We start from the raw sequence: 14,106 nt of genomic DNA, 5'->3' as shown, positions 1-14,106 counted from the left end.
TGCTCCGTGGCAAGTCTGCTTCTCCCTTTCCCTCTCCCCCTCTTCCCCTGTTCATGTTCTCTTTCTCAAATAAAGAATTAAAAAGATGTTTATTTATTTGAAAGAGAGAGACAGCACGGGCAGAGGGAGTGGTAGCAGGAGAGGGAGAAGCACGCTCCTCTACAACACTGTTCTTTTGTGTCTGGCTTATTTCACTTCGCATGATGATTTCAAGGTTCATCCATGTTTTAGCAGGTGTTGGAATTTCATTCCTTTTTTAAAACTGAATACTATTCCATTGTATATAGGTACCACACTTTTTTAAAAAAGATTTTATTTATTTATTTATGAAAGACACAGAAAGAGAGGCAGAGACATAGGCAGAGAGAGAAGCAGACTCCATGCAGGGAGCCCGATGTGGGACTTGATCCTGGGACTCTGAGATCACGATCTGAGCTGAAGGCAGATGCTCAATTGCTGAGCCACCCAGGTGTCCCTAGGTACCACATTTTGTTTATCATTCATCTGTTGATGAATTTTGGGCAGTTTCATTTTTTTAGCTATTTTGAGTAATGCTGCTATGAACATCGGTATACAAATATCTGTTTGAGTCCTTGCTTTCAAGTTTTTGGGGTATATACCCAGAAGTAGAATTGCTGGATCATAAGGTAATTCTATGTGTAACTTTTTTGAGGAACCACTAAATTTGTCCATAGCAGCTGTACTATTTCACATTTCTACGAGTGATATACAAGGGTTTCCCTATATAGCCTCACTAACACTTATTCTCCATTTGTTTTTTTTAAATAGCCACCCTAAAAAAATATATATAATAATAGCTGCTCTGATAGGTGTGTAGCATTTCACTGTGATTCTGATTTGCATTTCCCTAATGACTAGGATGTGGAGTATAGATCTCTTTTCATTGAGATATAATTGATATATCTTAAAAGTCACTCTTTTAAAGGGTACAATTGAGGACCTTTTAAAAAAATATTTTATTTATTTATTCATGAGAGACACAGAGAAGCAGAGACATAGGCAGAGGGAGAAGCAGGCTCCACACAGGAAGCCCAATGTGGGACTCAATCCCGGGACTCTGGGATCACGAACTGAGCCGAAGGCAGATGCTCAACTGCTGAGCCACCCAGGTGTTCCGAAGCCTTTTTTTTTTTTTTTAAAGTATATTCACAAAGCAGTGCAACCATTACCACTATCTATTTCTGGAACACTTTCATCAAGAAGAAACAAGACTGAACTGTACACTTTAAAAGGAGTAGAATGGGGATCCCTGGGTGGCGCAGCGGTTTGGCGCCTGCCTTTGGCCCAGGGCGTGATCCTGGAGACCCGGGATCGAATCCCACATCGGGCTCCTGGTGCATGGAGCCTGCTTCTCCCTCTGCCTATGTCTCTGCCTCTCTCTCTCTCTCTCTCTCTCTGTGACTATCATAAAAAAAAAAAAAAGGAGTAGAATGGTAAATTATATGTAAATTATACATAACATATAATTTACCACAATTAAAAAAAAAATCCACACTGGTTAGCACTCACTCTCCATTGCCCTCTCCCTATAGGTCCTTCATGTGTCTAGTTTCCTTCATGTCTCTTTGTGTTTACTTTACGGATCAGCTTATTCTGGACATCTAATATAAATGGGGTCATTCAGTATGTGGTTTTTTGATGTCTGGCTTATTTTGCTCAGCATAATTTTTTTTAAAGATTTTATTTATTTATTCATGAGAGACAGAGAGAGAGAGAGAGGCAGAGACATAGGCAGAGAGAGAAGCAGGCTCCATGCAGGGAGCCTGATGTGGGATTTGATCCTGGGACTCCAGGATCATGCCCTGGGCCAAAGGCAGATGCTTAGCCGCTGAGCCATCCAGGCATCCCCAGAATAATGTTTTCAAGTTCGTCTATGTTATAGGATGTATTAGATACTCCATTTCTTTTTAAGGCTAAATCATATTCCATCAAACAGATACACACATTTGTTTATCCAGTCACCAGTTCATGGACATTTGGGCTGTTTCTCCCTTTTAGCTATTAGGAATAATGCCACTATGAATATTCACATACAACTTTTTCTGTGGTCATATGTTTTCAGTTCTCTTCGTGTTCTAAGCTCACCAGGAGTGGAATTGCTGGATCACATGGTAGCTTTTTTTTAAGAAGCCTTTTGAGGAATTGCCAGACTGCTTTCCAAAGTGGCTGCATAATTTTACCTTCCCACTAGCAGTACATGAGAAGTCCAATTTCTCTACATCCTGCACTGTTACTTTCCAAAAGCAGACACTCAACCACTGAACCACCCAAGCATCCCTAGAGAAACTTTTAATTGAAGTATAAATCATATAGTAAAGTGCGCAAATTTTAAATGTAGGGCCTAGTGAACTGGCACATAATGAATGAGCCCAGTATCTGCCACCCAGATTAGGATCTAGAATACGACCAGCATTCCAGATGCCTATCTTGTGTCTTTCCCCATAATTACCCTCAAAAGGTAACCACTGCCTCCCTTTCTCTCCAGGACAGTTCAACTGTTTCAGAACTTTATCAGCTTTATGTTTCTGACTTCTTTCACTCAATATAATGTTTGTGTTATAGAATATAGCACTAGTTCTTTCCTTTCTATTGAATACTACGTGAATAATGGCACAATTATACCTTTATTTATTTATCTATTATAGTATTAATAGACACTGGTGTTTCCAGTTTGGAGGTATTATAAATGAAGCTGCTATGGAACATTCTTTTATATGTCTTTTGATATGTGTGTGTGTGTGTACACATATATGTATACACACATATACACACATATATGTACATATATACATATATATGTATATGTATATATATATGCATGTGTAGTATAAAAGTACACATACGTTTGTGTGGATAGATAGATAGATACTTTTGTTGGGTGAAATGAGGGGGTCATATTGACAAAAAGTTTTCCAAAGCAGATGAAATAATTTATACTTTCATCAACAATATGTCAGATTCTAGTTGCTCCACATTCATACTGGGTTGGATATTATTTCCCCCAAATTTATGTCTACCTGGAACCTGTGGATATGACCTTATTTGGAAACAGCATCTTCCTAGTTATAATCAAGTTGAGTTGAGGTCATACTGGACTAGGGTTGGCCCCAGACCCAATATGGCTAGTGCCCTTATAAAAAGAGGGAATTTGGACCCAGAAACACACAGAAGGAAGAACACCATGTGATACACAGAGACAGACAGTAGAGTGACACATCTGTACATGAAGGACATGTGTATAAGTCAAAGAATGCCCAGGATTGCTTACAGTCACTGGAAACTAGGGAAGAGGCAATGAACAGATTCTCCCTCAGAGCCTCCAGAAGTAACTAACGTTGCCAACACCTTGATTTGGTATTTCCACTCTCCAGAACCGTGAGAGAATAAATTTCTGTTGTTTTAAGTCACCTAAATTGTGGTTGTTTGTCACAGCAGCTCTAGGAAATGAATACAACATCCTTGCCCAGACTTGGAATTACTAGGCTGTGTCACTTTAGCCATACTGGTGGGTGTGAAATGGCATCTCATTGTGATTTGTCTTTTTTTTTTTTTTTTAAGATTTTTATTTATTTATTCATGAGAATCACAGAGAGAGGAGGAGAGACTTAGGCAGAGGGAGAAGCAGGTTCCCTGTGAAGAGCCCAATGTGGGACTCAATCCTGGGACTCCAGGATCATGGCCTGAGCTGAAGGTAGATGCTCAACCATTGAGCCACCTGGGCGTCTCTCACTGTGGTTTTATTAAATTTCCTGTATGGCCAATGAAGTTGAGCCCCATTACATATGTTTACTGGCCATTTGGATAACCTCTGTTGTGAGGTTTTTCTGTGTTTCCTTATAAAAGCGTTATTGTTTCATTTAGATAATAATCCACCCAGATTTGATTTTTGTGCATGGTACAAGGTTGTGGATGAGGCCGTATTCTTATTTATAGCTGCATTACAAAGTACCAAGCTTAGCAGCCTCAAACAACACTCAATTATTAACTCACGGTTCTGCAGGTCAGGAGGGAGCTTAGCCGAGTTCTCTTCTGAACGTACCACAAAGCTGAAATCAACGCATCAGCTGGCTCTGATCTGGAAGATCTGAGAAGGAATCCGCTTCCAAGCTTATTATATTTAGGTTATTAGCAGAATTCAGTTCCTTGTGGTCTAGGACTAAGATCCCTGCTGTCTAGCTGGTTGTCAGCCAGGGGCTGTCTGCTCCTAGAACCCACTGGCATTCCTTCTCATGGGGCCCTCTCCGACTGCAAACCAGCCATAGCACTGAGTCTTTCTCGTGCTTCGAATCCCTTCACTGTTAAGTGCTAATAGGATTGGATCAGGCCTCCTCAGATAATCCTGTCTTTGGGTCAACTGTAATACAACATAACAACTATGGGAGTGATTTGTCATCATATCCAGTTTCTGGGGATTCAACAGGTAGATATTTAAGGGGCTGTTTTAGTAACTCTGCCCACCAAAGAGGTCACGATTAACTTTTTCCCCAGATGGATAGCTAGTTGACACAGCCCCCTTTCCCCCCTGCAAAGCAGTGCACGTTTGTCATAATTCAAGGGACCGTATCTACATGCATCTGTTCCTGGGCTGTCCCGCCCCACTGGTTGGCCCTACTTTGTGCCAATTTTACACTGCCTTGATTTACTGTTGCATCATAATTAGGTTTGACAGCTGGGCATGTAAATCATCTAGCATTGTTCTTCTTCGGGACTATCTTGCTTAATTGGCTCTTTGCTTTTCTTTACAAGTTTAAGAAGCAGTTTATTAAATTCCATAAAAAAAAAACTTGCTGGGATTTTAAATGGGTGTACAGTGAATCTATATAGCATTTTAGGGAAGTCTGGTATGCCAGTGATAAAAAGCCTTCCAACTCACAAATACTAGTCTCTACCTCCATTACTTTAGGTCTTTCAACATTCCTCTAATACTTCATAATTCTTTAGACTCATTCTTATTCTGTATTTCTTGATTCTGTATTTGTTGATACAATAGTAAATAGTTGTTTTTTGTTGGTTTTTAAAATTTAATTTATTTATTCATGAGAGACTTAGAGAGAGAGAGAGAGAGAGGAGATGCAGAGACATAGGGAAAGGGAGAAGCAGACTCTCTTGCAAGAATCCCAATGTGGGACTCAATCCCGGACCCTGGGATCATGCCCTGAGCCGAAGGCAGATGCTCAACTGCTGAGCTACCCAAGCAACCCGGTAAATAGTATCATTAAATTTTTTTTTTCCATTTTCTATTTTTTTGTTGCTGTCATATAATAATACAACTGATTTTTGTTTACTTATCTTGTATTTAGCAATCTTGCCAAACTCACTTATTATTTCCAAAAAATTATCTATAGAGTTCCTTTGGACTTTCTATGAACACGTTCATGTTATCTGCAAACAATGCTGGTTTTCTTTTTTTCTTTTTCAATCCTTGTACATTTTTCTCTCTTATGATTCCTTACCTTTATGTCCCAACTGAGTTTCTTTGGGAAAATAAAAATTTTTAAAAATCCCAATCTTTTTCATCCTGTGAATATTCTTAATATTCTGCACAAGAAAAATCAGAGCTGCCCCTGATGTCACCCACAGTGGCCCCAGCATCTCCAGCTGTGGTTCTCTGTTGACTCCCAGTAAAGCATTTGGTGCCTCCTACAGGGGCAACCATGGTCCACGCTGCTATGCAGACAGGCTGGCCATGCTCCAGGGACACTGAATCTTAGAGAGCTGCTCCGAAGACCAGCCATGGGGACACCTGTTCTTGTTCCACAAGGGGCTCAGAAGATCCCAGAGAGAAGTCTAGGAGAGAGCCTGCTGTGATGATTACACTGCACCATTGTCTGGCAGAGCAGCTCGGGGTGTTTGGGACGCCCAGCTAGCTCTGCTGCCTGCTATTCCTGTTCACATAGCAATCCTGAAAATTAACCTGGCCAATCTAGCTCTGCAGAATGAATCCACTGGTGGTAATTATGGACAGCTAGACAAATAAAGGCGTTTGGAGGTGTAGCTGTGGTTAAGGAATGTAAGTGACTCATAGTAAAGCTGTTCATCCCAAGATACCCACTGTATAAATGTCACTTGTAGTGAGGTGAGATGAAGAAAACAGGCTGTGCATTTCGGTGGGGGTGGGAGGAGGAGGAAATCACAGGATTTCCTACAGCCTTTCACAATGGCACCATGTACCATAATCCCAACCCTTCATCCCACAATACAACCTGGCACAAACCAAAAGATTTTCTAGGATTTTCATTCTCTCCAACCAGCTAGGTTTATTCTTGGCCTGTGTGCCTGAGTTCATAAAATCAAGAGCACTGTATTTGTCCTCTGGCTACAGCTCTGAGCTGAGTGACAGGCATGGGCAGGCTTCAAGATCACATGCATCTGTACTGTCATTTAATAAGGGACTGAATGCTCTGCTATGTGGGGCCTCTCAGGGCTTTAGTGGTATTATTGGTTGATAAAAGTGAATAATTTGCCATGTGGCTTATTCACAACAGGCAAAAAAAGTGGAAACAATACAAAATGTCCATTTAAATACATATTATATTGTATAACCACACAATGGACTAGAATTTAGCTATAATCATAAAGTACCAACACATGCTGCAACATGGATACACTGTGAAAGCATGCTAAGTGGCAGAAATTAGACATTAAATGCCACAAATTTTATGATCTCATTTACATGAAATGGCTAAAACAGGTAAATCCAAAGAGACAGAAGATGTAGTTATAGTTGCCAGGGGATGAAGGGACAGGGAAACTGTGAATAACAGCAAACAGGTACAGGGATTCCTTTTGGGAAGAGGGAAATGTTCTGGAATTAGATAGTGGTAATGGTTGCACAACACTGTGAATATATACATATATATATATATATATACATTTTTGACTTTTAATTGTTTAAAAATATTTTATTTATTCATGAGAGACACAGAGAGAGACAGAGACATAGGCAGAGGGAGAAGCAGGCTCCCTGGGGAGCCCGATGTGGAACTCGATCCCAGGACCCTAGGATCACGACCTGAGCCAAAGGCAGACGCTCAATCACTGAGCCACCCAGGCATCCCTTATTTTATTTTATTTCATTTTATTTTATTTTACTTTACTTTATTGTATTTTTTTAAAGATTTATTTATTTATTCATGAGAGACACAGACTGAGAGAGAGAGACAGAGATATAGGCAGAGGGAGAAGCAGGCTTCTCACAGGGAGCCTGATGCAGGACTCGATCCTGGATCCCGGGATCATGACCTGAGCCAAAGGCAGGTGCCCAACTGCTGAGCCACCCAGGCGTCCCTATTTTAATTTGTTTTAGTAATCTCTACACCCAACATGGAGCTCGAACTCACGATCCCAAGGTCAAGAGTCACATGTTCTTCTGACAGAGCCAGCCAGATGCTCTAATGCCATGAATATTAAAACTTGAATTATATGCTTTAAAATAGTGAATTTTATGTTTTGTGAATTTTAACTCAATAAAAGGTGAATTATTTACTACACGGTTATTTTTCTTTTTTTTTTTTTTTTTTTATTTTTCTTTTAAAAGCTTGAATGGCGGGGGGTGGGGGTGACTGGGTGACGGGCACTGAGGTGGGCACTTGACGGGATGAGCACTGGGGGTTATTCTATAAGTTGCAAATTGAACACCAATAAAAAATAAATTTATAAAAAAATAAATAATAAAATAAAATAAAATAAAATAAAATAAAAGCTTCAATGTCAAAATTATTCTGACACTCCTAACTCTGAAAGCCTCTTCCTGATGGCCTGGAGGAAGCTGGGGATTGAGGGACTACACAGCATGGAGGCTGGTTTCCACACGCAGTGGGTGGAATCAGCCTCTATATAATCACACCTCTGTCTGCAGCCATATCCATGGTTACAGGCCACATCATTGAACTGCGTTCTCTGCCTTGATCTGACTTAAGAAAGATGGCATTTGTGTGCAGAGGTCCAAGGCACCTCTGGAGGGCCACAAGGGGCCTGGGACTCTGGCCTCTCCATGTCAGGGGCCGTCCAGGGGCCTCGGCCCCAAAGCACTCCTGCCACTCATGCTGCAGGGCCATGACACTAAGGCAGCCAGCATCTCAGCTTTGTCAATGCAGAAGTGGGTCCTGGGTGACCCTGGGAAAGGGTCACCACCATCCCCCCCAAGAGAGCGAGGGAGAGTGCAGGATGAAAAACTCCCTTCTGTTCAATTAGCTTCTTTTCAAGGATCAGAGGCTGGCTGGCAGGCGGATAATTCTACACTCTCATGAAACAAAAGGGAGCCAGAAAGGAGAGCAGATAAAGGGCACAAGTATAACCTCGTCTGCATTCTCGTCTCTGTGCCCAGAAGGCAATTCTAACAGCCAGGGTCTGGAGTAAATCTCAAAGTGCTTCCCTTTTCCCTACGACACAGAGAGGAACCAGGTCTATTTTGGGAGTGCCTTCGCCATGGGACACACACCATGAGGCATGGGGGTGATTTTATTTGGTAAATGGACCATGGCATGAAAAGTCACTGAAGCACACCATGAGAAAGCTAATCTCCTTTCAACTGTTAATCTTCTGATTCCATCAATGAGGAAGGCTCTGTTCAGGGCTGTTACATCTTTCACACCTCTCTGGACTTTGTGACAAAGAGAAAGGAGACACACAGTCTTTGGTAGGCTAGAATTTAAGAACATAGTTTAACTGCATTGTGTTCCTTTTTACTTAATATAAATTTACTATTTATGGCAGAGTATGTATGGCAAACAGGAATTTTCTGCTTAAGGGAGCGAGATTTACATTACTCTTAAATTGACTTAAGGTAAAAAGAGTGACTTACTCTAAAGAAAATACAAAAGGAAAGCAAAGGTGTTATACAGATAGGGCAAGAATCATAAAGATACGAAAATGATAAAAATTTTGGAAACTCCTTTTTCTTTCCATCACTTTACTAATGAACCTGTTTAGAACAAATCTAAAACACATTCTTTTTTATTTTATTTATTTACTTGAGAGAGAGAGAGAGAGAGAGCCTGAGCAGGGGAGAGGAGGAGAGGGAAAAGCAGACTCCCTGCTGAGCAGGGAGCCCCAGACACAGGGGCTTGATCCCAGAACCCTGGGATCATGACCTGAGCCAAAAGCAGACACTTAACTGGCTGAGCCACCCAGGCACCCCCTAAAACCCATCCTGTTCTACCCATGCCATCTCCTTTGGCCCTGGTCTAACTTCATTTTTCAGTGCACATCACTGCCCTGTCAGGACACTGCTGGGTCAGAATCCAACAACCAAGATAATAGCAAAGGAGCTCCCATCACCACACACAATCCTTGCCTGAATACAGAATCCATGACTTTGGTGTGAGGGTGGCTTCCCAGGCAAAGATGCTATCATAAACCAGAAAAGAATTTACCTAGTGAGGCGATACCATCAATTCTTCAAGAACATTCCCTAAACTGATAGGTCTTTCAACTTTTCTGTATGTTTGAACTATTTCATGATAAAATGTTGAAAAAAAAGACCACCAAAAGGACAAGCAGAGAAGATGACACTATTATTATGATACTCTTGAACACTTCAATTATAAAATTAACTTACCAGTAGTAGATTTTTATCAGCGCTGAAGGCCATAGGAGAAATGAGGCTACAAATGCCAGGATGGGGATGGCCAGTGTCCCGCCGGCAATCACAAACATGTTAACCACGTCAAGATCCATCCTGCTCTGTGAGACTGGCTGACACCTGTGGGGCTGAAGAAAGTGAATATTGAAACTCTGTCTCAAGAGAAAAGGTAAAGAAGCAAAGTAGAAGACAGAAGAACCCAGAGTGAGGGTAGAGGTCAGAAGGGAACAAAAGCTGACAAGTGCTTAAAGAATTTGAACAGGCATAACAACCAGATATAACAAAGAGTCCTTGAGAAGATCCTGGATTTTTTTTTTTTAAGCTATAAAGGACATTATGAAAGCAAATGGGAAAATCTGACTAAGGACCAGATATGATAATGATACTGCATCAGTGACATACAGTTGTTGAGTGTGAGGGTGAAATTGTGCTTCTGTTTGTACGTGGGAGGATATCTTTGCTCTTAGGAGATGTATGTTGAAGTATTAAGGGGTGAAAAATAGTGATTTTTGCTACTCAGTTTGTTTCTGCTGCTCACTCTTAAAAATTGCGGGAAAAAAAGGGGGGGAGAGGGAACATTAAAGCAAATATAATAAATGCTAACCACTGGTGAATCCAGGTGAAGATTACATGGTATTATTCTTTCAACTTTTTTGTAAGTTTGCAATTTTTAAAAAAGATTTTATTTATCTGAGAGTACGGGAGAGCATGAGCAGGGGTTAAGAGGCAGAGGGAGAGGGAGAAGCAGGCTCCTTGCAGAGCAGGGAGTCTGATGGGGGGCTTGATCCCAGCACCCTGCGATCATGACCCGAACTAAAGTCAGATGCTTAACCGACTGAGCCACCTAGGCACCACAAGTTTGCAATTTTTTAAAATTGAAAGTTAGAGAGGACTGGGGCACCTGGGTGGCTCAGCTGGTTGGGCATCCAACTCTTGATTTTGGCTCAGGTCATGATCTCAGAGTCGTGAGATCCAGCCCTGTATAGGGCTCTGTGTTTAGCGGGGAATGTGCTTGAAATTCTCTCTCCCTCTACCCCTCCCCCTGCTCCCACACAATTGTCCTCAATCATTCCTTAAAAAAAAGTTAGAAAGGACAGAAAACCTAAATAACAGAAATGGAAGCAATGTACATGTGTACCTGAATGCTACTATCACTGAAAAGATGTGTGACATCATTGGGTTCATCTAAGGTGAGGAATTAGTCACTGGGTGTCAGGGATAGAAGGGAGACTTGTTTTTCACTGTCTACCTCTTAAATCTTTTGGTTATTTATCACTTACACATGTATAGCCTACTAAAAAATAAGTAATATACAATAAAAGAGTGAAGAGAGAACAAATCCAAGCAGCAGAATTTTCAGTGCACTTTCTGAGGTCTTCTTGAACACCTCCTGGGCACATCTCAAGGCCAGTATGTGGGTACCAGGAGGCCGCAGACTACTGTGTAGCCCCAGCACCTCAACTATGGCCCAACATATTTCTAGGTGCTCTAGAAACCACAGCTGAATCAGTAGCTCCTTCTCCATCCTGTCTTATGAGTTCACAATACAGTTCATTTTCTCATGAAATGAGAAATATTTCAAGACCCATCATTCTCTCTAATCAAGAGAGTAACTCTTGTATGGACCTCTACTCCAGGTATGCATGGACCTGTATGCCAGGTGTGGGCCTTTACAACCTGAAGATGCCCAGCTGCCTATGGTAAGAGTGCATTTCACCAACCAAAACAGGGACTTTTTTTTTAGATTTTGATTATTTATTTATTTATTTATTCATGAGAGACACAGAGAGAGGCAGAGACACAGGCAGAGGGAGAAGCAGGCTCCATGCAGGGAGCCCGACATGGGACTTGATCCCAGGACCTTGGGATCACGACCTGAGCCAAAGGCAGATGCTCAACCACTGAGCCACCAGCTGCCCCCAAAACAGAGACTTCTTCAAGAAAAACCATTAATATCTGGCAAACCCTGCCCTTATATTTCTTGTGAAATGAAGAGGTCTTTCCCATATACCTGTGTCAATTGATCTATATTTCAATTTTATAATGAATTCATGATGGTATTGGTATGGTATGACCTTACTGAACACAGGGGCCAGATGATAAATATTTTGGGATTGAGATCCCCATTGGCTCTGTCACACAACTACTGTCGTTGTACCGAGAAAGCAGTCACACACAGCATGTAATAAATGAGAGTGACCATATTCCAATAAGACTCTATTAGAAATAAGCTACAAGCTGAATTTGGCCTGCAGGCTGAAAGTGATCAACCACTGGTATGGAACACCAGCCCTGTCCAACAGGCAAGGTGGGTGTTTTATGCCATTTCATAGGCTGAGAAAACGAAGGCACAGAGAGGTTAAGTAACTTGCCCAAGGTTACTCAGCTGGTAGAGTCATGATTACAAAACAGGTTTCTGCTTGGACACACTCTCTCTTCACCAAGCTCTACTTTCTCTAAATTATTTTCAAGTGGCCTTTTTTCTGCTTTGTAAGCTCTTTGCTATTAAATACTTACACTTGCTGTCATTCCTAATTTCTTCATGAAGATACGACATCTTCACTTATAATTTTTAATTTAAATTTTGTTAAATTTTGTTAACATATAGTACAATATTGGTTTCTCCCATTTACATATTTTGTTCTGTACAAAGAGGTTGGTGAACAAGCCACTCACAGTCTTCGGATGGCTGGGGGAAGACAGAGGGCATGTATAGATGGGATAGATGGTTCTTTTCAGCCACACACACACGCTCTATCTGGGTACACTCTTGAATCTGTAGGGATGAAAGCCTTCTCAAGGGCAGAAGCACTGTGTGTGCTTCTGATTCAACTGTTCTCTCCATTTCTCAGTCAGCATAAATACCTTCAGCAAGTTTATGTCATTGTCTTGTTTCTCCTTCTAGAACCAGAGCTCCTTGAGGGTAGGGCCAGTCGTGTATGTTCTTTTTCAGTGCCAAGAATAGCACAGGACACAAATATGGTGCAGGTGAATTAATGAAAAGCAAAGTTATAAAATGGATTGTTATAAACAATCTTGTTTGTTTTAGGTACAACCAACTATTCCCAATGATGCTGTAAGAGACCTTTTTTCTTTTAGTAATTACAAAACTCCCTGGAGGAGTCACCTATTTAACGGCTGGGTACAATTTACAATGCTAAAAGGCCTCATTGTCAAGGGGTAAGCAAATTACTTTTGGAGTGAAGGGAATGTTATAAATCTGTTTAAATACTGTGGGTCACAAAAGAGTCAAGAAAATAGGAAATGTCAGCTTCAAGAGGACTTTTCCACATTACATAAAGTCCTTAAAAAACTGCTGAGGGTTACCATGAATTCCGAATCCTGAGCTGCAGGAAGTTAATTATATGATGTTCTTTTGGACGAGGAACTAGAACATTTTATGCCCAAGGCCATTATATCACAGACCCTGACATTGAAGATGGTAGCCCCAAGGTGAAAGTATGATCATCATACCATCACAACGCCTGCTACGGATGTCCCAGTCAGCTGGGGGGAAGGTTTTAGCTGGCTCCATTTTCCATTTAATTGCAGAATGAAGCCTTCAATGAAGAGCTTTTGTAGTGGCTGATCAATTCAGCAAGGCTTGGACTTATTACAGAGAAGCCTGCACACTTTCCCTGAGCAGGTCAAATATAGACAGGCCCCTCGTGAAGAAACTAATGCTTTCTGAATTCCTTTCTTTTTTTTTTTTTTTAAGATTTTATTTTTAAGTAATCTCTACACCCAACATGGGGCTCAAACTCAGAACTCCGAGACCAAGAGCTGCATGCTCTACTGACTGTGCCAGCTAGGCACCTCCTGAGTTTCCTGTATACACCGGAATAGGGGACTATCCCTACCTCTGCATCATCCTTCATTTTCAAAAGGACCTGCCCCAGGTCCTAAAAAGGAAGCTCTTGGGGCCACCTGAGTGGTTCAGTGGTTGAGCATCTGCCTTTGGCTCAGGCTGTGATCCCTGGGTCCTGGGATCGAGTTCGGCATCCAGTTCCCCGCAGGGAGCCTGCTTCTCCCTCTGCCTATGTCTCTGCCTCTCTCTGTGTGTCTCTCATGAACAAAAAACAAAACAAAACAAAAAAGGCAGCTCTCCCACCCTGTTGAGGTTTGTTTATAGGGCACTCTATGGACCCAAAGGAGAGGCTGGAGACAGAAAAACAGCATTTTCAAGGACTGAAAATCAACTATGAGGTAGAAAATGGAGTTTCCCGAAGGATGGGCCTGCACAACTGATGTTTGCAAGATGACTTTAGGGAGGAGGAGAATACTAAATAATGCTCTGGGCTACACAGCATTAACCGGGTAACATAACACTGACATCCGCACTCTTTTCCAGCTCTGCCTGGGTCAAAGAAGAACTCTCAGTATGGTTTCATTAGATACCTCTCTAAGCCTTCCCCTAACCTAGCTACTTAAGAGCATGGCTTCTTCTTGTTGATTTTTATGGTTTCTTCCTTTCTTCCTTCCTTCTCTTTCCTTTTTGAAGA

General features: G+C 41.5%; 1 protein-coding gene across 9 annotated transcripts in view; it reads right to left on the bottom strand.

The window, feature by feature from the left end:
- The window catches only part of ABHD6 (abhydrolase domain containing 6, acylglycerol lipase), a 72,304-nt gene that overhangs the window by 16,428 nt on the left and 41,770 nt on the right, over positions 1–14,106 (bottom strand). For 6 of the 9 annotated variants that reach the window (XM_041762261.1, XM_041762263.1, XM_041762268.1 and 3 more), the window contains one exon: positions 9,581–9,732. In XM_041762261.1, the coding sequence (XP_041618195.1) occupies positions 9,581–9,699 (119 nt within the window). In that variant the 5' untranslated portion in view covers positions 9,700–9,732. The remainder of the gene's footprint in view (positions 1–9,580; positions 9,733–14,106) is intronic. The other 3 variants (XM_041762266.1, XM_041762269.1, XM_041762265.1) reach the window with 1 other exon arrangement.

The sequence above is a fragment of the Vulpes lagopus genome, chromosome 7 (genome assembly GCF_018345385.1).
Source record: "Vulpes lagopus strain Blue_001 chromosome 7, ASM1834538v1, whole genome shotgun sequence".
In the NCBI taxonomy this organism is placed as follows: Eukaryota; Metazoa; Chordata; class Mammalia; order Carnivora; family Canidae; genus Vulpes; species Vulpes lagopus.
Note: the sequence above shows the minus strand (reverse complement) of the source record. Positions and strands in the feature narration are given on the sequence as shown.